At 39.1% G+C, this 23,385-nt stretch overlaps 1 protein-coding gene across 2 annotated transcripts; it reads right to left on the bottom strand.

The window, feature by feature from the left end:
• Positions 1-858: 858 nt before the first annotated feature.
• xirp2b (xin actin binding repeat containing 2b) lies at positions 859-20,140 on the bottom strand. 2 transcript variants are annotated; one of them, XM_014967903.2, is made up of 9 exons: positions 18,485-20,140; positions 16,520-16,682; positions 15,959-16,087; positions 14,660-14,746; positions 13,731-13,788; positions 13,546-13,634; positions 3,867-13,140; positions 2,896-3,026; positions 859-2,685 (listed from the first exon to the last, which is right to left on the bottom strand). In XM_014967903.2, exons 2-8 carry the CDS (start codon positions 16,568-16,570, stop codon positions 2,935-2,937), a joined length of 9,780 nt encoding a protein of 3,259 aa, XP_014823389.2. In that variant the 5' UTR covers positions 16,571-16,682; positions 18,485-20,140; the 3' UTR covers positions 859-2,685; positions 2,896-2,934. The 2 variants fall into 2 exon arrangements, with proteins under 2 accessions (XP_014823389.2, XP_087857328.1); XM_088001202.1 differs by lacking the exon at positions 15,959-16,087.
• Between the last annotated feature and the right edge of the window lie 3,245 nt (positions 20,141-23,385).

The following is a 23,385-nucleotide window of genomic DNA, read 5'->3' on the forward strand; positions in this document are numbered from 1 at the left end:
AACAATTATCCCCACCTGCTACATCTCTCTTCTGTAGCCACTTAGTTTATTACGTCTCCCATTCAAATTCCAATCAAAGGGCATTTGATATGCTCTTCATTCAGTCTTGTGACATTTTGCCTTCTGCACTTTGGTTTTGTTCCAGTTGAGAAAAAATATTGTGTCAAATCGGTTTAGTGCCTCCGGTCAGTAAGCTCGCATATGCATCATTCTTCACATCTCCACAGAACGACACAGAGGCATGATGGTTTTGCATGCAGTTCTGCCTGAGGCCTCAAAGATCTCCTTCATGCAGCAGGGATTTTCTTGTCTAGACCTTTATCCATTGATATTTTACTTTCCTCCAGAAATATGTTTGCAGTATTATGCACTGTACATATTGAAAGATACAAGTCTTAACAAACTTTTTAAATGAACAAAAAAGTTTTAATAAAAAATAAATAAATAAAAAACAAAGGATTTATCTGTATTTTTGCTTAAGGCTAAGGTTTAAAATCAAACTGACAAAAAAGCAATCTTATGGATTCCATTATTAACAAAGGTAATAGTCCATTCATCCATTCCATTCACTATTTACTATAGTAAATAGTGAATGGGGTTGGAGTGGAGGTGTGGGGTTAGATTAGATTACTAGTTTGCACAAAACATACTTCAGTGGCTTTAACATCATAGCTGAAGCAAGACAACCGATTTTGGGATTCATTCTATACGCATAGAATTTGGGGCAAAAACTATGCAAATAAACAATGATTAAACTCATCACTCTCCCAGACAAATCTGTAAGTACAATATAACTCTTATGTGGCTGGATTAAACATTATGACTTGCACTTGATCTGTAAAGAGACAAAGGAAGCAATAGGATTTAATTTTTTTTATTGCCCTTTGATCAACAGTATTTCAGATGAAGCAGCCTGACAGCAGGACATTTTCAGAAATGTTCTTGTACAAAGGAAAGTACAGTAAACTGTTTATTCTAAAAAATACACTTTTTTCAACGTAAAATATATTCTGTTCAAAGTAGGATACAAATGTCTCTATTAACTCCATTATATTATATACTTTCTATATTATAAATAAGACAATTTTAAGAAGATCGTATCAGTCTGCACACCAGGTGCGAATAATGATGCTTAAAAATGTTTGGTTTAAAGGTGGACCTGCCGAAATAGTACAAAAGTAGAGAAAACAGAATGAAGCTGTTCAGAGTCCGTTAGTAAAAAAAAAAAAAAAAACTAGAATAAAATTTAAAAGGACTGAGTTGAATTATATTTTATCTTAACTTTGCAATGGTCTAAATGCATATGATTCAAATCAACTAGATCAGGGGGTTTTTAAAGTGTGGGTTGTGTCTCCTCTGGGGCTGCCATGAGATGAGGAAAAAATAAGTAAACAAGAAAAAGCAACTGCGAACCTTTAACCAACCTAACTAGCCCTATGCCAGAGACAGATGGATTATTAGTACCTGAAGATGTGATGGGTAAAGCTAGGTTTATAGTTGATGCCATGCTAATAGCACTGTCCTTCCCTGTGCATCGGCTATTTCCACGGTTGTGGTGCCAGACTGTGCCAGATTATGCGCACAACCTTTCATTCAAAATTAACAATTTGGAGGGCGCCTTGCAGAACAGGTTCACCTGTACCAGCATCTATATAGTCCCTCGCTGAAGGCTCATTCTCAGATAATACTGCACCAACGTTTGCGTCAAATATGAAAGGGAAAGTTGCCTTTTTGCTCTCTTAGGGGGGGACTAACTTTTCCACACTTTCAAAACCCCTGAATTAAATTAAGTCATTTAATTAAAATGAATGTAAGTTTATTTTGTTTGTTTTTTATAGAATTGATTAACAACAACAGAAAATTGCTATGAGCGTCGGATCAAATACTGAATGGTTTATTAAACTGGACTACTGCTTATCAGGAAAAACTAACCATACACTGCAGTGAACATTAAAATGACACAGACTGATTTCCATGTCTGCCCAAGCGTACTGTATAAGGCATATATCCACTTTCTATACTTTTATCTGCACTTTTATCTACCTTTTCTTCACTTACAATTACACCCTGCTTTTTCTCACAATTTACAAATATATACACAGTTTCCTCTCTATTCCTGTCAGGTACCCTTACCTTTTTACATTACTTAACTGTATGACCTTCATTTAAACACTTTCCTTACTGTACCAACAGCAGTCTTCCGTTACCCTTAAGTCTTTTGTTCTCTTTTATTGATCGCACTTGACTAAACTCTGAATGTGGGAGATTACATTTCAAAGGACGCTTCTGGGAACAGCCTTTCTGTGTTGGAGTTTGGGGGACATGGGAGAGCTTTCCGGAGGGGGCCAGTGAGGTTTTGTGAGCTGAATGTCTTCCTCTATTTTAAAGGTTTTCTTTGGTGGATCTCCCTGAGGGGGCCAGACTACGGTTATCTTGTTGCAGTGTGGCTTGCTTTCTTTAAATGTTTTTGTCATTTCGTTTTCACCTCTGTGGGGTTTATCTATTGAATTCACACTGTTCATGGAATATCTCCAATCTATTTGATCATCTAAGGGATTTGGCCCACTGTTTCCCACAGGAGGGTTTTGTCCAAGACCGTCTTCGTATATTCCTTTGGATTTAAGAAGTTGTTTGTAATGAGGTTGGCAGTAGAAATGTCCATGAAGAGAGACATAATTTCCCAAACTGCAAAGACAAAGAGAAAAAAAAAACAACAAAAAACAATATATTTATTTTTTTTACAATTCTGCTTTCATAAACTAGTATTTATTCATTTTTATTTTTAGGAAGCAATTCCAATCCATTCCAATCAAATATTATACATTTATATAATTTAAAGTTTTTAGCAAATAAGACAAAAACAGAGAGAGAACATTGAACTAATGTCATATTTACCTTAATTTATTTCTGCAATGCTCACAGCAGAAACAGGATTTATGGTACTTTTTTTTGTCCACTATCAGAGCATCCATCGGATAAGCCCTCCTCCGACATACAGCACAGAGCTCCGACTTCGGAACCCGAATCTGCTTTCCAAAGAGATCAAAATGCAAATAGTGAGGTTTTTAGCACATGCAGCTTTTCAAACACTTTACTGAAGTTGAGAATATATATATATATATATATATATATATATATATATATATATATATATATATATATATACATATACATTTATATTACAATGCCATGTTGAAAATAGTTATAAAAACGTTGCTCTCTTCCCTCACAATGTTGGTATTTTGCTTTGAGTATCATAAATTTCATGAAAAATGTGTTAGGACACGTCATTTTATCAGTAAAGAAAAACTTGTAAGGAAACTAAAAAAACAAACAAAAATAAAGCAAAGTCGAAAATAGCAGAGAACAAGTTGAACAATCTTAATATTTTAGTTTCATTCACTGCAAAGCAGATTTTTATCGTAATTGTATCTGAATAAAACTACAAAGCCAGTAATACCAACAATCCTGCCAGATTGCTCCATATATTTTGCCCCAAGTAACAACAATATGCAGCCATGCACTGAGCAACACTGCTGAACACACATCAGTTTCAGCCCTAAAGGAATGGCACACATGCATCAATCAATGCAGGTAATAACCCACAATGACTCATGAACCACATGTAAGAACTTTAATTTGCTTAATTTATTTTACTCAAGATCATTTCTAAATTAGACCTTCTAAAGTTAGCATATTAGAAAATCAATGACATTTGTTTGTCAGCCTCCCTCTTTGCACCCCTACAGACTTCCTCTTCCAGGCCATTTCAGACACTTTTCATTATAGAGACTATGAAAACAATCTTGTAAAAGCACATAGGCCATGCTATCAAATTTTGCAGTTTCATGCCATGCGCTCTTTACCCGATGAGACAGTCTTTGTCTGATGTAGCACAGCTTGTGATGATGTCTCTTCAGAAACAGTGTACCCAAGATTTTTGAAAACCATCTCACTCTCTGTCCATGTTTTATGGAAATTCCTTAGCAGATTTTCTGTAGTGTCCTCATCGTAAGTTTCTGTTCGCCTGGCGGCTTTCTTTTTGACGGCGTCGGCATAAGAAAAAGCGACTGGCTGGGTTGAGACACTTTCAGAGTGCTGAGTTTCAGCAGTGATTGTTCCAGTTACTTTGTTACCAAATTCATCAACGTTCGAGAAATGTTCTGTGATAGTTTTTGCTTCAAATAGGGCAGATGGTTGTGCCAATATTGCTTCTGCGTCGTTTTTTAGAAAAGGGAGGGGGGTGCTCTGCCTTGAGCCTCCTTTTGTCTCATGAGATCTTTCCAGCTTTGAAGAGTCTACTCTTGTTTTGCCGAGACTTGACACAAGCTGCTCCTGATCCTTCCTCTCATCTGTAACTGAGAGACATTGCTCACCCAGTTCAAAAACATTTCTAATCGCCTGGATGTTAAAACTCGGCATTTCTTGTTGCAGTAGGTCTTCTTTTTCTTTATCACACTCTGAGCTCTTGTCATTGCGAAGGCACTCTCCAGGTGGAGTGAGCTCTTTACTGTTATATTGCTTTTCTTCTAGGGATTCAAATTTGTTTATAAAGCTTGACAAGTCTGCCTTTAGAGACTCATCTTTTTCTCTGTTCTTGTTTTCAGCCTTACGCTCCTCCATGTCAGGGCCCAGCCGTTCACTGATGGTGGTGGGCTCCTTGCGCACAAAGATCTTATTAAGCTCAGCTTTTTGTGCCCCTTCAAAGAACTCCCGCTTTTCTTTGACAGACGCAGATATCATGTCAGAATCATCCGAATCTTCCGCAGAATTTGGCTCCTTTTGGAGTAGTAACACATCATTCTCAGAGCTACTTTGTGTAATGCTCGTTTTTGAGTTGGCTGACTCAGTCAGGGTCCCTGAAGTCTCTGAAACTTGAGCATCAGTTTTGATTTGCTGGTGAAATGTTGAAGGCAGTTCCACAACTTCAGATTTTTTCTCAATGACTTGATGGGTGAGCAGTGGTGGGGGCGTGACAACCCGAGAGAGTTTTGCTGTCGTTTCTTTGAGTCGGGCCAAATTTTCTGCCTTATCAAATGTCGGCGAAGGTGTGATTCTGGTGATGCGTGATGTTGGGGTGTCACACCTGCGTGGGGGAGGCGTAGGAGGGGTGGGTGGCCTGTGGAGTAGGGTGGGTGATGGAGTCACTCTTTGTGGCGAGTCTGTTCTTCGTGTGGACTCGATGGTGATAAATGTTGGAGAGGGAGGACGCATTCTGAGTGAAGGTGATGGAGCCCGAAGGTCGATTGACTTGCACAAACTCACTTCTTCCTTTCTGCTTTCATGTGAGGTGCTTTTAAGAGTTTGGTGTTCAATTTTGGCAGAACCGATGCTGATTTTCGATATTCTTTGTGCCACCAAGGCAGAACTTGCTTTTTCTGCTACCGGCTCACATTCATGCTTCTCCAGTGTTTCATCTGTAAGGTCCATTAGTTTGGATTCTGCAAGTTTTTTAAGAACCAAAATAATTTCTTCATTGGTCTGAGCATCGTTTTCAGCAGCACTTTGTTCCAATTCGTGTTTCCTTTCAGGAGTTATGATCCAATCTGGCACTGAGTTTAAAAGACTTTTTACAGATTTGGAATGCGTTTTCTCTGAAATGCTTTGTATCTCTGTGATTTGAGAGATTAACACTTGGACGTCATGCCTCTGAGATCCCTTTGTTCTCTCTGTCGTGGATTTTACAAGTTCATTTTGTTCTGACTTGCATGTCACCGTAATTGGGACATCCCAGCTTTCTTTTGGTTGTTCCTTTGCGCTCTGTTGAGAAACTGTCTCTTCTTTCTTTTGAGATCCCTTCCCTGGTGTTTGAAGTGCTTTTTGTTGCACAGACTTCTGATCATCTTTTCTGTCAGAAGTAATAACCTCTCTCTTGATTTGAACGTGCTCTTCTTTTATACTTTTCTGAATTTGGTCGACTGCAATTGTTTCATCTCCTTGTTGAGTCATTTCAGACGTTACTCTCTTTACTTCTGTGTTTGATTCAGTGACATTTTCTTTACCCTGGCCTTGCTGTGCATTCCCTTTAGACTTTTTGGATTTCTTCTTCTTCTTTACTGGAGCAGGAGTTTCTGGTTGATTGGCAGTATTGCTTACAGGTGTTGCAGCCACAGCAGGGGAAGTAATATCCTTCTTTTTGTCTTGTTTTATCTCTGTGGCTTCTGCTTTCAAATCTTGTGAAACACTCTGCGTCTCATTGTCACTGGTTTTTTTCATCTCTGCTGGCTTTTCTTGTTTGTTGTAGTTCTTTTTTGATTTTTGGCTTTGTTTGCCTATTTTTCCATTTGCAGTGAGAGACGTATTTTCTGTTGGCAGATCTGAGACATTTTCTTGGCTCCTATTTGAAGACACATTTATTCTGTTTGTTTCATCAGTAGAAACATTATTGCATACCTGTTTTGCCTCGTTATCAGTTTTGTTTTGATCTTCTAATTTGTTGGAAGTAGTGTTGTGCGTTTTACTGTCTGTTTTGGCATGGCCACTTACATCGGCGATAGAGATCAAGACTTTATCAGTTTGGCCAGACTGATTAGAAGACACTGATACAGTTTTCTGAGTAGTTGTTTGCAGGTGCTGTCTAACACTGGAGACGGAGGAGATCTTTTGACTGGAGACCAACTTAGTATTTTCACTCGATACAATTTGCTGTTTTGCAGACAATGTAACCGTGGAATCCACAGTGGTGTTGCCATGGTGGGACCTCGGATTGCTTTGGGTTACATCTGATACCAAAACCGTCATGGAGGAGTCTGAATGAGCACCCGTTTTTGTATTTGTACTTCCTTTCTGAGTGGCTCCTGAGATACTGTAATTTCCCTGATCCCTGTTGGACAGCATATCAAGAGCAGCGCTCACAGAGTCATGTGCAAAAGTGGGAGATGGAGAAGTTGGGGGTGTGTTTTCCTCCCTTAGTTTCCGGTATTTCTCCTCTGCCTTTATCAATGCTGTGTTAAATTTACTAGCTTTCCCTCTCATGAATGGTGGAGGGGAAGGTGGTGGAGTGAATTTTACAGGAGCAATGTAAACTTTCCTTAGTGGCAGTGGCGATTCTGCTGGTAGAGGTGGAGATGGCGGTGGAGTAAATTTCATAGGAGCAATGTTGACCTTCTTGAGCAGCTTAGGAGATTCTGGGAGTGGAGGTGGGATGTCATGGGAGACCGTTTTCGAAATGTGCACGCTTGCTTCTGTTTCATTTTGGTTTGCCTGCACTTCAGTTTTCACAGATGTTGCCTGTACCTGTTGCTTTTTGCTGAATTCAACTTTAGACTCCAACTGTGGAACTGGCTGCAAAGCAGGAACTTTCACTTTTTTGACTATCATTCTTTTTGCTGTTGATGGAGAAGCGGGAACTGCTTGCGTCGGGGTGCGCTCCAGTTCTCGTTGAGGTGGGGGAGGTGGGAGGAAGTCTTGCTCACCAGTGAGTGGTGGTGGCGGGGGAGGAAGGTGGTCAGTGTCAGCATCAGCAGTTGGCGGAAGTGGACTAGGAGGAGGAGGAGGAAGAAGGTCTGTTTCTGCAACAGGTGGAGGTGGTGGTGGTAGAGGCAGATCATGCTCTGGTGCTTGTGACTTTAACGTGTAATTGTCAGTTTTTACTTTGGTTTTAGACAGTTTTCCCATCCCCTTTTGGTTTGATTTAAGATTACGAAACTCTGTTTTTACCGTTTTTATGCCATGGTTTTGAGTAATCGTTTTGTGTTCCACCACCGTTGAAGTCTTTATCCTAACTGTATCTGACTGATTAGTAATGGAGTGATTTTCCTTAGATGTTTCAACCTGCTTCGCTGTTTTTATCTTTTGTATGTTCCTCTGGGCGTCTGGATTTAGGTTTTTCACAGCAGGGCTCTGTTTGACTTTAACTCTTCTGTATCCTCCATGCCTGACTTTGGGAGTTTCCCGCTGTGCTGTTTCCATAAGTGATTTGATCGTGCCTTTAACATCACCCTTTATCACTTCCTCTTTTTCCTGTTGGGTTTGCTCCTGTGTCTCATATAAGGACTTGATTGACATTTTGATATCACCCTTGATGTTATCTTCAAAGGCAAATTTTTGTTGGGTCTTTGGGGATAGTGGAGGCTCCATGAACATCTGAATTGTCCCTTTGACATCTCCTTGAACATCTATTTCCTGCTGACATGCTTTTCTCTCACTTGAGGCATCTTGCAGACTTTGCATTGCCATATGAATATCACCGCGAACAATTTCTTCCTTTTCAACTCCCTTCACTGCTTGCTGTGCCATTTCCAGGGATTTTAGGGTCGCCTTCACATCTCCAGGAACTAAGTCCTCAACAGCAAAACTTCCAACTCTGGAGGTGGATGATTTCTCAAGAGATCTTAGAGCGCCCCTGATATTTCCGGGAATAATATCTGGCTTCTCCACCTCTTTGTTGCGTCTCTGAGCCCTCTCCAAACACCGCAGTGCTTTTGGAATATTGCCTTTTACCACCTCCTCCTTTTCCACAACCACCATCTGATTAGCTGATTCTGACAATGAGCTCAGAGCAGCTTTTAAATCTCCTTTGACTATTTCCTCCCTCTGGATTCTCTCCAGTGAGACAGTTGGCTCTGCCGTGAAAACTTTTAATGCATTGTGAACATCTCCTGGTATAACATCCTCTACTGTGCGTTCAATTTGCATTTGATGCTGGCCGAGGATAGATTTGGTGCTCTTGATGTCGCCCCCAATGATCTTCTCTTTTTTAGCTGTGTCATCCAGAGTTTCATCAGGGCCTAGCTGGAGTTGTTTGAGATAATCAAGAGCTCCAGATTCAATGCATGTGGAGTAAAAATTGACGTTCCCCCTTTCAGTGTCATCTATCTTTATCTTCACCGCCTGATCTGACTTTTCTGAGCTGGACAGCCTTTCAAGAGCACTCTTTATGTCCCCTTTTACAACGTCTTCCTTTTCAACATTAACATCCTGGTTTTTATGTAGAAGGGAGTATAATGTCATCCGTACATCTCCTTTTTCATCCTCCTGAATGAGTATGCCCTGTTTTGCTGATCCAGTCTTACTGAAGAGGTTGTTGATTGTTTCCTGAATGTCACCAGGCAGTATTTCCTCCTTTTCGACATTACTTTCCTTTTCTTGGCTGAATAGCTGCTCCACTGTTGAGCTGATGTTTCCCTTCTCTTCTGAATCAATGACAATTTGCTGCTCCCTTTTTTCCTTTCTGTTAAGGAGGTTCATCATAATAGTTTGTAGATCTCCCCTGATGATTTCCTCTCTCTGAATCTCTGGAGTCTGCTGATTCATTAGCTGGTATTTTGCCATCCTTACATCACCAATCTCGTCAGCCTCAATTAGTATTCCCGTTGAGTTCACCATTTTCTGACTGTAAAGTTCCTCAAGCGTTCCCTTGATGCTTTTCCCCAATATTTCAGTCTTTTCCACCTTAGTCTCACTAAAGCCGTCAAACGGTGTTGTTTCAAAGAGCCATGTTGTTGTTTTTACATCTGCTTTGGGAATTTCCTCCTGAGCAACAGATATGTTCTCACCCTCATCGACTTCTTTAATGTGATCGAGAGGATTTTTCTCAAAAAGCCATACTGAATGTTTAACATCTCCCTTTGCAACCTCCTCCTTTTTAACAGTTTCAATTAGATTTTCAGAGCTCATGCTTCTTATTTTGTCAATGGACTGGGTTTCAAACCTCCACTTTGCAGACCTGACATCACCTCTCTGTATTTCACTCACATTAACAGTCCTGACAGATCCCTCTGAGGAGGTGTCAGTTTCAAAACGCTGTTTATTCACTCTCACGTTGCCTCCTTGAATGTCTTCCACAGTTTTTATGAAAGGCTTACTTTCTTCAGCAATCCTATCAAGGGGCTGGGTCTCAAATTTCCATTTGGCAGATGTCACATCTCCTTTTTGTACATCCTGTTGTGTTACGGATTTAATGATGTAGACCTCATCTGTGTCTTTAATTGCATCAAGAGGTTTTGTTTCAAACAACCACCTAGTCCCGACAACGTCTCCCGTCTTCACCTCCTCACTTGTAACAGTGGTGACCTCATGGTAGTGACCCTCTTTGTCCTGTATGGCGTACAGGGGCTGTGTTTCAAACATCATTGTGTAATTTCTGACATCACCTTTCTCTTCCTCGTCGCAAACAATTTTGGATGTTTTTATGTTTTCTGTTTCAGAGGAAACCTCTTGGATTTTATCTAGGGAATAGGTCTCAAAAATAAACCGACCCTTGTTGACGTCGCCCCGTTGCACATCGCTGACTGTGTGACTGTTCATGTATTCCTCTTTACTGTCATGTATTTGGTCAATGGACTGGTTTTCAAAGAGCCATTTGCAGTTCACAACATTTCCTTTTTGTATGTCCTCTGTTTGAACTCTCTTGAGCTTCTGCATTACTTCATCAGAGGAAGACGTCATGATGTCTGACGTTTGGTTTTCGAAAATATATTTTTTTCTTGAGACATCTCCAGATGCAATGTCTATCTCTGTGACACGTTTATAAGATCCTCTCTCCTCCCCCGTGAGGTACTTCAGGTTTTCTGTCTCAAAAAGAAAGCAGGCCATTTTTACATCTTTTCCTTTAATGTCGTCTTGGTTTAAACTGCGTGTCTTCAAAACGGTTTCCGTTTCGTCGTGGATCGAGTCAAGTGTTTGTGTCTCAAACAGCCATGTGCAGGTTTTGACATCTCCCTTGCGTATTTCTTCGGATTCATTCTCTCCTTTCAGTTCCACTTTTTCATACAAGATGTCCATTGGCTTTGTTTCAAACAACCACTTGCATGTTTTCACGTCCCCCTTCACGATGTCCAGAGTTTTATTCATCTCCACAGCTTCTTCATCTTCAAGATTGCTGAAGTACTTGATTGCATCAAGAGGCTGCGTTTCAAATAGCCACTTTGCAGTCTTGACATCGCCAGATTCAACTTCCTGTTTAGATATTCCCTTAATAATTTGATATTTTTCAACACTGTCATCAAACTGATCAATGGGGCGTGTTTCGAACATCCACTTGTAGGTTGTTACATCTCCTTTAACCACCTCCTCACGGCGCACTGTTTTCACCTCATGAAAGTGGCCTGAACTGTCTTGCATGGCGTACAACGGTGATGACTCAAACAAGTTCTTGTTTGATTTTACAGAGCCAGATGTCACACCCTCTATTGCAATCATTTGCAATTCCTTACTTGTGCTAAAGTCCGTGCTCTCAAAAATGTGCTTGTAGTTTGACACATCCACTTTATCAATTTCTTCGAGGTCAATCGTTCGGATTACTTTTTTCTTTTCCTCTCTAATTTCTTCCAGTGGCTGGCTTTCAAATATCCATTTCTGATGTCTTACATCGCCCTTCTCCTCATTAAGTGGTTTGGTCTTATTCAGTTTGCCCACCTCGGCCAACTCCTTCAAGTCTTCACTTGGAATCGTTTCAAAATATTCTCTGGCTGATCTCACATTACCAGCAACAATTTCTTCTTTTGTCAAGGAGTAAGTATTTGAATCATCTTTTAATGTATCCATTGGCTGTGTCTCAAAGACCCAACAGTTCCTACGGACATCTGCCCTGCAGCTTGTTCCATCCTCTTGCGTGAGGTCATCCTCAATATTCACAGTACGAATGACTTCTTTTTTCTCTTCCCTTATTTGTTCTAGAGGCTGACTCTCAAACCGCCACTTCTGGTGTCTCACATCCCCTTTCATTTCTTCATCTACTATTGCCTTTTTAAGTTTTCCAACCTCGGGGCAGTTCTTCCTGGCTACTTGAGGGCTGGTTTCAAAAAAATCCCTCGCAGATCTAACATTTCCTCCTATAATCTCTTCAATCGACTCAGATGTCATGGCCATTGGAGAGTCTTTTGGTTGCGTTTCAAAGACTAACCGGTGCTTGCGCACATCGGCTCCAATAATATCTTTCTTCTCTGTTTGCAAACTTTGCCACTCATGGAGAGAATTTAATGTTTTTATCTCAAACAACCATCTGCCCCAATCTCCCTTGCTGCTATCCTCCATAGACAGACTGCACACAAGTTTTAAGGGAACAAATTCTTTGTTTGTCAGGTCCAGAGGCTGGGTGTCAAAAAGCCAGCGTGAAGCAAGAGAGTTCCCCAGTTCGGTTTCTATTTTGCGCACGGACTTTATCTCCAGCATTTGGCTCGATTGCCCTATGATGACACATTTAAACTGCGTGTCAAACGTGCTTGTTATGACTTTAACCTCTCCACTGATTTCTTCCAACACTGAACGTAAGCTCAGCAGGTGGCTCTCATCAATAGTCTCTGTGTGCCCCAAGCTTTCTATTAACTTACTATCAATCATGTAAATAGAAGCATTTCCATCATCTTCAGTAAACAAAATCTCTTTTGTCAAATCCTCCTCCTTGTGCATTTTGTTTAGAGTGTCCATATTCTGAGTTTCAAACAACCACGCTGCGGCACGAACATCCCCCTTGTCGAATTTGTTAAATTTGTTTTTGTATTCCGTTGAGTTGGTGTTCAGTGAGCCCAGCTCATCCATTGGCTTGGTCTCGAACATCCATGCCGTACGTCTCACATCTTTGCCCACAATTATTTCCTGTTGAGTAATTTTCTTGTTGTCTTCTTCCTCATCAGGAGTTTCATCTTTAATAGCATCCAGTGGTTTATTTTCAAACATCCAGCGCATGGCTTGCACCTCCCCAGGGAGAATCTCTTCCCACTCCTCATACTCCTCACCATAGACGTCATCGGGACTACCATCATCATCCTCATCCTCATATGTGTACACTTGGCTCTCTACCTGGTTGTTCTCTGTTTCACTGTATTCACTGTAGTACTCTTTTTCAATATTCTTACGAACCTCAGGATGGATGTGTTTGTATAGGCGTTTCAGCTCAGACATACCCTTCTGCTTGAAAAAGGCTTCTCGATTGAGTTGTTGTTTGTTTACTGGCTCCAGAGGCTCATGTGAGGGATGGCTCACTGGAATAGTTTCACTGTCTGATGGCATTTGTAATAAGTCTGGAGGAGGAGGAGGAAGATATTCAGAATCCTCAGCTGGAGGGGGTGGAAAGTCCTCATAATCCATCACTGCAGCTTGGATTGACTCCGTAGCAAATTCCTTACACACTTCACTAGTCAGCTTGTTGCTCTGATTCACGTTTGAAGACCACTTTGATCGATTGATGTCACGTCCAATCTTTGTTGGGAATAAAAATGATATATATTTTTTTAGTAAATTAACTATTAAAAAACATGAGTATATAATTTAATACATTGAACTCTCAAAATCTGGTTGCTGATGGGGGACTATACAGAACGGTAATCCATCCATAGTTAAATAAACTTCTAAATTCCAAACGACAGAGATAAATTGCTGATATAACACAAGACAAATCTGTCAAGGTTTTGAGTGAGCAGCACAAGTACACAGCAGTCCAGTGATACAATTTACCTCACCTACGTATTATGTATTTGCACAGGTGTACAGCTTCAGCAGATAGTATGTTCTACTGTGCAATTGTTTAACAGAGTTAAAAGAACTAATCTGTGCATTTTGAGAGTGATCTCAGAAAAAATATGCTTGCATTTCAAAAGTTATTACCTTAATTGGTTTTTGTGCAGCAGCCTCTTCTATTGTTCTTTCAAAGTGATCTCTCAGCTCTTTGGTTGTGAACCTGGGAAACTCTTCGTCTAATTGTTGGCACAGGAGTTACAACAAGATTTGTATTAGCAAAGCAGAGACGGGCAACAAAGAATGATGATTAACAGAGTTTCATGAGCTCCTACCTGCGTCATTCTGATGGTTTTCATAACTGGACGCCAGGTTGCTGTCGTTGTAAGTCACCTGTGTGTGTTTTAAATGAAAAATGATGAGAGGGAATTTGTGTAACTGACACGTACATAATTATAATGACTCTTCTTGCAGTTATGCACATTTATGTAAATGCTTAAAAAAACATGTGTTAAATGGATTGAACTTTTACTGATTAAAGCACAAACAAAATTAGCATTAGTTTAATTGGTTTTGCTGATTTACATGGGATGTTTCATGGTTAAAACTTTCAGAGTTCAGGGTTATGCTACTCATGGAAGGGTTATTGTGGCTAAAGTGAATGATTGTTACTTTCTTTTGTATATTTGTGGAGATCAGAGTTGATGCTCAGAGAAAGCATTTCCTATAATTAGACTGGTTTATATCAGAAAGGGAGACTTTCTCTGAGTTCTAGAACTCAAAATACCTCTGGCTAGCTTTTCTAATCAGGTTAGGAAGAAATTGAGTACTTAATTTCTTAATTCAGCTTCATTAAATGTTCCATCAATGTCCTGCTTTTCTCCCAGCGACTACAGTTAGGTATTGAAATTCAGGATTTTGTCACAGACTCCTGGTAAATGTTTTGTAATCAGTTTAATTTTAGTTATTGTTACCTTGGTTTTCATTTCCTAATAATGTAGTGGCACTTTTACATGTAGCATCAAGATAAGAGGCATTGTATATTTTCTTTTATTTTTTATTATTGGTTTTTGATTGTTTTGTTTGTATTATTTTATCTAATGAGTAGTGAGTAGCTACTGGGATAAACTGTAATAAATTTCATCCTTGATTTGAATCCTTTCGAATGTTAATTATTGCACATATTCTGCTGAAAACTGAGAAACATACAAAGATCTTCTTGTATTTCTTTAAGAATCATAATGGCAGAACATGTTATGCATACCATAGTTTCTTGGAAATGTAGCTGCTGACTGCCTGGGATGACCGACCTGCTGCCACTTGACACTGTAACCTCAGAGGTTGACATCTCCTGTTAGGGCAAAAGAGGCATTTGTCAAAGATGGTAGAAGACATACAACCTCATAACACAAATGTCTTAGTGCCTCATATCATAACCAACTAATTTTATGGCCAGTAATCAGACTCAACTCCAATTTACTAAGTCTGTTAAAGCATAATAGTACACAAGTGAACACCATTAACACATTACGCTTCTTGAGCTTTGAAAAAAAAAATCACAGGAGTAAAGATAATAAAGCCAAGTTCTTCTTTCACACTGTGAAAATAGCCAATGAATATTTCCTTTATATTCCTTGTTTAATTATCTGTCTACATAAATGGACTGCAGCATTTATAAATATACCCTAGAGCAGTGGTTCTTAACCTGGGGTTCGATCGAACCCCAGGGGTTCGACGAGTCGGTCTCAGGGGTTCGGCGGAGCCTCTGCCGCGGAAGTAAAGACACACTGTAAAGTCGTGATGACGCCCCGCTTTGCCATCACTTGCTCCAGAGGATCACGTTACATTGCTTAGCCAATCAGTGCTGCGGGAAGGAGTTCCACTCTCAGCATGGATTTGAACTTATGTCTTTATTTACTTCAGTAAAGCTCACCGTTTTTACCAAATTCTATAGTCTAAATCTGCTCCTTAGTCACATCTTTTCGGGGTTGGTACTGCCTCTAGTGGCGTGGGGGAGGTAATACAACTAATATAATTACATTAATAAATCAGAATACCGCAAACTGGGGGGTCCAGTACCTCAAAAAAGGTTAAGAACCACTGCCCTAGAGGCTTTAATAAAAGATGATGAAATATCAAGCAATGGAAGCAACATGGGTCCACATGTTCAACTACAGGTATAACAACAAAGTGCCATGCAAAAGTATTCATAACCTCTGATCTTTTATGAAATTGTTCACATTACAACCTCAACCTTCAATATATTTAATCAGGATTTTTGTAAAAGATCAGCACAGTTAGTACATTTTTTCTTGATTGATTCATGTCAGAATCTTAAAACATCTGAACTGTATTAGTAATCTTGCGAGGCTCTGCATATACAACCTCACACAGAGATCAGTTTATCAGTTTTTACTTCCAAAACTCCCATTCAAATGATTAGAATGTCAAACGTTATGATGCAGCAGCAACCAAGCTCAGGTCGTTACAAAGCATTGCCACGATTTGCACACTCATCTGCCCTGAGCACTTTGTATCATCCTAATGGAGCTGATCTGTGTACCTGCTCAGTTTTGTGATGAAAATGAAACTGAGCTACACTGTGTGATGTTGATGCTTCCTGGGTATGAATTTGTTTCCTCACACTTGTAAGTCCCCCAGGCAGAGAACAGACCTCTGACTCCTCCATGACCTAATGAAGCAGGAAACATTGTTAGCTGCTTCCACTTCTGGAATCAAACAGCTGCTCAGTATGGCTTTTCATATTGGGATGCATGCGGCGCAGACAGCTGTCAGGGGAGCTGTGACAGCTCATGTAGTTTGTGCAGTGTTTTTTCCAAATTTCCCAACAGTTGCTTAAATGTAGTAAGTGATTTTTATGGTCTGCATGAATGCAAAAACTGTCCTATGGTCACAGAAAAGAGTTGTCAACTTTATCAAGACTTTATCGCAACAGAAACAACAGTTTACCTCGATTACCTCAACTGTTGTTTCCATGATCCATGACCATTTGTGCAATTATCATGATATAATAGGGAAGAATACATTTTCTTTTCACTGCAACTTGCAGGGTCACAATGAAAGCAGCTATCTGGATACATCGTCCATGCACAAGCTGGAATACCCCGCTGGTGATGGTGTTGTCTGCTTGCTTGGAGACAGCTGCCCGCGACATAGCCTCGCAGTTGGCCTGTGGGATGACGTCTGAGTCCGCAGAGTGAATCCTGATTCCTCTGGTTTTAAACTTTTAGGATGTCCAGCCCTGGTTGAACCTGCACTGCCAGCAGCTGAGGCACATAAAGCCAACAGTTGGAGAACACGTTTACCATCTGTTCTTTTTTTCCTCCAATAATTTGAAACCAAATAACACGATACTGCTGTTATAAATACATTTAGATAAAATCAGGTAAGTAATATATTTTTGTTAAAATCTGATAACTCATAAAGTGCTGTTGCAGAGCAGCTGGTGCAAATACCATGATGCGCCTTAAAACATTTGCACACCTGTCTTCTGGCATCCAGCTGCTCACAGGATGTGCAAGATTTAGTAAAAAAAAGTGGTAAACAATTATCCAATGTCAAAGACATTAAAGTGATTTGTGGGGATTTAACATTATACCTCATTTAAATTGGCTCTCAAATTATATGAATGTACTATTTAATATATCTCGGCACTCATTATCCTCTTAGATTAATGAGTACTTCTGTGGTTGCATAACCCTGTGAAATTATGGCTCATATAAATTAGAGTTTTAAGAGGGTCAAGATTCACATTAAGGCTACTGTATTTCAGACTATTGTATGATGAGATATTTGCAAGCCCTGCTTGTAAATCATGTTTCTGGAATCATCGGAATAAACGTGACAAGAGAATAACCTAAACAGCTTTGTGATGATAAAATTTCCTTCCTTTGATTTTAGCCAGCTTCTCTTGTGCTTTTATTTCTAATTGATAATAAAACGTGTATGTGTAATTGCTAAACCTCAAAGGCTGTGTCAGGTGCTTTCCCACTTCTCTAATATGGAAAGTTATCTCATTTGTCTCTTAGTTCTTGTTCATTTAAAATGTGTTCAGAACAATAATAAAATAAACTCTGAACTCAGTTTTACCTAAAGAGTCTCGGCCCTTGTGATGGCACAGCAGTGAATCAATCAAACATTGTGTGCTTATTCAATTATAGAAAATAAACCTGAAATAAACTAATCTGTGCTTAGTTTATTTATTTTGCTAAAAATAAGTGAAACATATTTTTTTTTCACAATTTTTTTATGTATTAAAATGTTTTTAATTTATAAATTAATTTATATATTGAAAAAGTAAAAAAAAAAAGATTGAATAAGTGGTATGCCAGCAAAATGAAATTTAACCATGTTTTATGTTGGTAGGCTGTTATTTTAAATGTTTCAGTACAACTTCTGAAAGCTCAACAGATCTGGTTAAAAAAATTCAGTCAAGTCAAACAATTTTGATACGAACCAAAAAAATTCAAATCTGTCTTCAGGTCCAGCCTATTACATGGCAGACTAGGGCAGACTCGGTCGGGACAAGAGCTCAAATATCAAGAAAGTGAAGTTATCTTGGCGCCATGTACATGCAAAAATAAATCCAGCCTATTTTAGACTTAACCATCATAGGTCATGTTTCTCAGTGAAATACAGTGGAAAACTGGGAGGTCAAAGTTCTCCTTTCCAAAAGCATGAAAAAACTTGCACTCATGACCTTGCATTTAAGAATGCATTTTCAGTTTCCCTTCAAAACTCTTTGTTTCATGACCCGTCTCTGAGGTTATAAATTATCTAACAGCCAGAAGATCTGGCCTTCATACAAACAAACAGCTAAGCTACTGGAATAACTTCATAGAATTTTTTCTAATCTGTTCTTAGGCTAAAGGTAATTTTAACTTCTCATTTTAGTCACAGTTTGGTTTATATTTTGCTCTCAAATCCTGTACTACGCGAGGATGTTTGCTCAGCACCAATGATTCACTGATAGCCTTTAGCTATTTTGTTACATCTGACAACATTGAGGCAAAAAAAACAAAGTAAACTTGAAAGCTAGACACAGGCAAAATAGATAAACAGCACCTACCAGGAAAGGATGGTGTTGAATTATAAAATATATGATCTCAGCCAATAGAATCCCACAATAAGGCCACTGCACCCCTGCCTGCAGGGTCTTTCCAAGCAAAAACAAAAATCCGGGTCAGTGATGGAGACCAGCTCCAAGGCAATGTGTTCACCTCTGTCCAACTAGCAGACAGTGACAGCTGATTTTATTTTAGACCCTCCGCCCCCTTGCAGAAGATGGTCCCGCGGTGTTTTTTCCCCCCTTTTTTTAAGGTTGTAAGGCTCCATGCCTCCTGCGCCGAGTCCCAAGAAAACCCATACAGAAATACATACTGTGACTTATTTGCAGGCCCTTGTATACAGCTAAATCTGGCCACAGAGGTTTCATCATCATGTCTATCACCAGAGTAGATTCCATAGTTCAACAGCTGCTACCGTCTATCACTATACAACAAAATATGCACATGTTAACCCCACAACAAGGTACTCTTGAGAATTTAATCAGTATTCACTTTTTCAGGGACCAAAGCAGAAGAAAGCAGATGTAAATTCCTCGCGACAGAAAAATGGTGTTTATATGTGCGAGTCTGATTTGGGATCAGTGATGTAATGCTACATGCTGAGGAGTACAGAGTTTCTGGGGCTGTAAATACAAGCGACACCTCTTAAGTGTGGAGGAGCTGGCTGGCTCGTCTTGTTTAGCAAAGCTGCAAACTGTGGCGCCAGCCTGGCTGTGGCATCTCATGGAAGGTAGCTCAGTGTGTCTGCCAGGCATCGGCTCGTCCACCGCATGTAAAACTCACACCTGTATTTCTACAGACCACCTGCTTGGCGAAGGCTTTTCATGTTTTCTTTTTTTTTTTGTCTTATGCAGTCTTATTGATTTTCCTTAAAATTAACTTTGCTTAAATATTTGCATGCATCTAATTTATGTAATTGGCTCAACAGTTCTTTTTCTCTTCTATTTTGTCTATTAAAGAATAAAAAATCAAATTTGATCAATTTTTTTAAAAGCAATGTGATGTAAAATCAAAGATTTTAGTCATTTTAAGAAAAAATTATAAACTTTTTAGGCCTGCGTGAAGGACTTCACGTGTGATGGAAAACCAACACCACAAACACAATACAGTATGCTTGCCAATCAAAATGGTAGTGGCAGCATCATGGTGAGGGTCCTTTTCTTCATCAGCGGCAAAGAAGCTGGTCAGAGATGAAGGGGAACACAAACAAAAGTTTAGGGACATTCTTGAACAAATTCTAAAAAAGACATAAGACTGAGGTGGAGATTCATCTTGCAGTAGTACAATGACCCCAAACATACAGCCAGAACAATGATGGAATGGTGTAGATTGAGGCATATGCATGTCTTAGGATGAGCCCAGTCAAAGTCCTAACCTAAATACAAGAAGATCTCCAGCCACCCTAACTAAACTTGAGCCATTTTGCAAAGAAAAATGTGGAGAATTCTCAGTCTTTGGATGTGAAAAGTTGGTAGAGACAAAAGACTTCCAGAAAAAAATAAAATAAAATAAAATAGGAATACTAATACTTTTGCAAAGTATCCAAATGATTTTCATAAATACTTTTTATAGTAAATTAGATTTTCGTTTAGATACAATCAATCAATGAAGATGAAAAAGAGAGGAAAGGCAATAAACTCAGATTTGCATAACCAAAGAATGACCAGCTCTGGTAATAACAATTGATTTCATTTGAATACAATGCAGTCTTATGTGTTTGTCCTTTGATTGCAATCAAATTTTAATTACAGCATGTGAGCTATAATTCTCAACTGTTTGTGCATTTCCTTATTTATGGAATTAGCCTTCATGCTATCCGCAAAGCAAACAAACAAACAAACAAAGTACACACGTTTCATGCAGTAAAGCACTAGAAAAAAAACAAACACATAAAAACCCATTACATCATGAGTTCTTAACCAAATTAGGCTGTGCTGTGCTTTTACAAAGCACACTAAATTTTTATAGTGAAATGAAGACAAAATATCCAGAATAGGCGGGGCCACAGATAGATAGATAGATAGATAGATAGATAGATAGATAGATAGATAGATAGATAGATAGATAGATAGATAGATAGATAGATAGATAGATAGATAGATAGATAGATAGATAGATAGATAGATAGATAGATAGATAGATAGATAGATAGATAGATAGATAGATAGAAACTGAAGCCCTCTCTGCTTCCTCCACAGAGGTAGCATTTTACCGACCAACCCAAATATTTAGGAGAAAGTTAAAGAGTGAATTTTTTACGTACTCAGCCCGCAGCTGGTTGCTGTAAATATCTTTGAGCTCTTTATCTCAAGGGCTGAATAAATAAGAAAAATCCCCAAAGCAGAAGGTATATCTTTCTAAACCCCTTATTTTTCCTACAAAATAAAGAAAATGCATCATTCAATAAGGCTCCGAGACATGTCACTGTAAAAAAGAGAATAATGACAAACAAATACTGCTATTATGATGGAGAGACAAAATGAAGATAATAAATAACTGACAGTGTAGCCTAGGAATACGATTTGAAGCGAAGCGTCTTCTGCATCCACATATATGCTCTGTTTTCCATATTCATAAATTTGATAACACAGCCGGCCAACATTTGACTGCTTGTAAATTCAGAAGGAGTGTTTCCAGCGGTTTTCATTTCGACCCCTCTGTCTGGAAGAGACTTTGGTGTTGCTCACATCAGTGAGCACTGCATGAGGACCAAAGGCAGATAGAGCCATGGGGTGCATGACAATGAGCTACCAGATGCCATTAGAAGTGAGCCTGTAAATCACAAGAATTCACACAGAAAGAAAAGCTTTTTTTATTGTGACACAGATTAGTTTTTCTTTCTTCTTTCTGCTCTTTTTTTTGTCAGTTTTAGCTGGATTTGCATTTAGGAAGAATTGATTCCCCCAGAACCATGTTGTTAGAGCTTATTATCTTCTGAACAAAACGTGAACAATTTATATCCCCTACAATTTATTTGGGGTGAGGGACTCCTTTTCACTAATGCATTTTCATTTTGCTTTTGCTTTGGATTACCTCAAGTGGAGGTGTGTAGAACATGTTTTATGGATGTAGACCTTCATTAAAACCCAGCAAGCTTAAGTTATGATGTCAGATATGAGAGGCCAGTGATGTGCTGAATTTAATAGCTGACATACACTCCAAAGCACCTGAACAATTTTGGCATCATGCAGAGTTACAGCAGTTTTGCAAATCTCCTTGTAGTCAGAGCTCTGTGTGTGCTGATCTGTGCTGTACAAAAGAGTATAGCACTGTATCTTTTGACTACAAACCACCCACAAGCATTGACAGCAGACACCAAAGCGGAAAAATACATAGGCGAGTCTGGAAAGACGCTGTGAAATTGAAAAAAAATTAATTTAATGAAACAAGTGCAGTAAGTTGATGTGGAAAAAAAAGTGAGCCACACTTCACTGATTGCTACAAACAATGTGGCTAGACATGAACAAATTCAAAGGGGAGCTCTTTGCCATCATCAACAGGTCATTATCTTTAACAAGCTCTGCTGTTCTCCTGAATTTGTAGTAGGTTCTCTGCACACAATTGTCTGTCTGTTTCTAAATTTAGATTCTACAAGGAGAACGAACACGTGAACAAAAAAATAATGCATTTACTTCTGAAGCTAAAAGCTGTTTTAGCTCCACAGTGTGGCCGTCTCCAATTAAATCCCAATCAAATACCCGGAGGTTTGTAGCTGATGACTAAATGTGAAAATGTCTAAGGGGGGAAATTTTGTGGGACTCTGTGAATGCAAATTAATCACCTTTTCAATCAATTTTCCCTCAATGCAATCTGTTGGAGCACTGGTGAGGCACTACCATCATTTGTATGACTGTAGAAATAATTGTGGTGACAACCCTCACAATGCTGACATGCTGGCACAGGTCAGTGTGCCAACATTTGCTTAAATGCATATACCGTGGCAGAGACTGATGAGAATACCTTAAAGTATTTAACTGTCTATCATAAAGCGGTGAACAAGCAATGGAGATGGATGAAGGAAAATGCTTTCTGCGCTGATATCGAAGCTAATGCAATGAATTAGTGGGTAAAAGGGATGAATAAAGTTTCTGCTGTGCTTTAGGCCTTACAGAACCAACAACAGTGTTTGCTTTAAAAACGCAATGGTTTTTAATCTAAATTTCTCTATTTTCAAAAGTTAAATTTTACATTCTGTTTGAAACCAAGGTACTGACGTAATGAATCATTTTACACTTGCAAAACATTAAGAAATGATCGGTGAAGTTTACTATTTTGTCTGATATGTGTCTTGTATTTAATAATCAGTTATTTGTCAACTTCAAAAATGGGGCATCACTGAGAATGTTATGGTGTGAAACTCGATTCATTCGAACATCTTAAAAACATTGATCACCATCTCCGTTATGAGAGCATCGTCATAACTAAACACAGGCAGTTGTTTTTCAGGGCGTCACTATTTGACGATACACAGCTAAGATACTAATCACCACCACTGGGTTGAGAAATATTCCTATGTTGGTTTTCGTTGTTTGCAGATCAAATGAGATCTTGAACATGATTCCCCTGCTGCTTATTTATAAAATGATGTGGTCTGAAGCAGCAGCAGTACCATAACTTTAACACAAAATATCAGCTTCTAAATCAAAATGTTACATTCTCAAATTATGTTTTTGTTAGCAAAGAGAGAGAGAGAGAAAAAAAAAACAACAAGAAAGCAATGATCCTCGGGAGGCCTCATTTACAGGTGAAAACAAGTGTTTCTGAAATGTATTCAATGTAGCTAATGTAAAGCTAAAACTGTGATTATTGATTCTCCTCATGCTGAATGTTATAGGTGTTACACTTCCTGCATAAATACGAAATATTTCTGCTAAGATTTAAGCCAACATGCCTTGTTTATGGC

The sequence above is a fragment of the Poecilia mexicana genome, unplaced genomic scaffold (genome assembly GCF_051168715.1).
Source record: "Poecilia mexicana isolate PSO_F unplaced genomic scaffold, ASM5116871v1 scaffold_2, whole genome shotgun sequence".
In the NCBI taxonomy this organism is placed as follows: domain Eukaryota; kingdom Metazoa; phylum Chordata; class Actinopteri; order Cyprinodontiformes; family Poeciliidae; genus Poecilia; species Poecilia mexicana.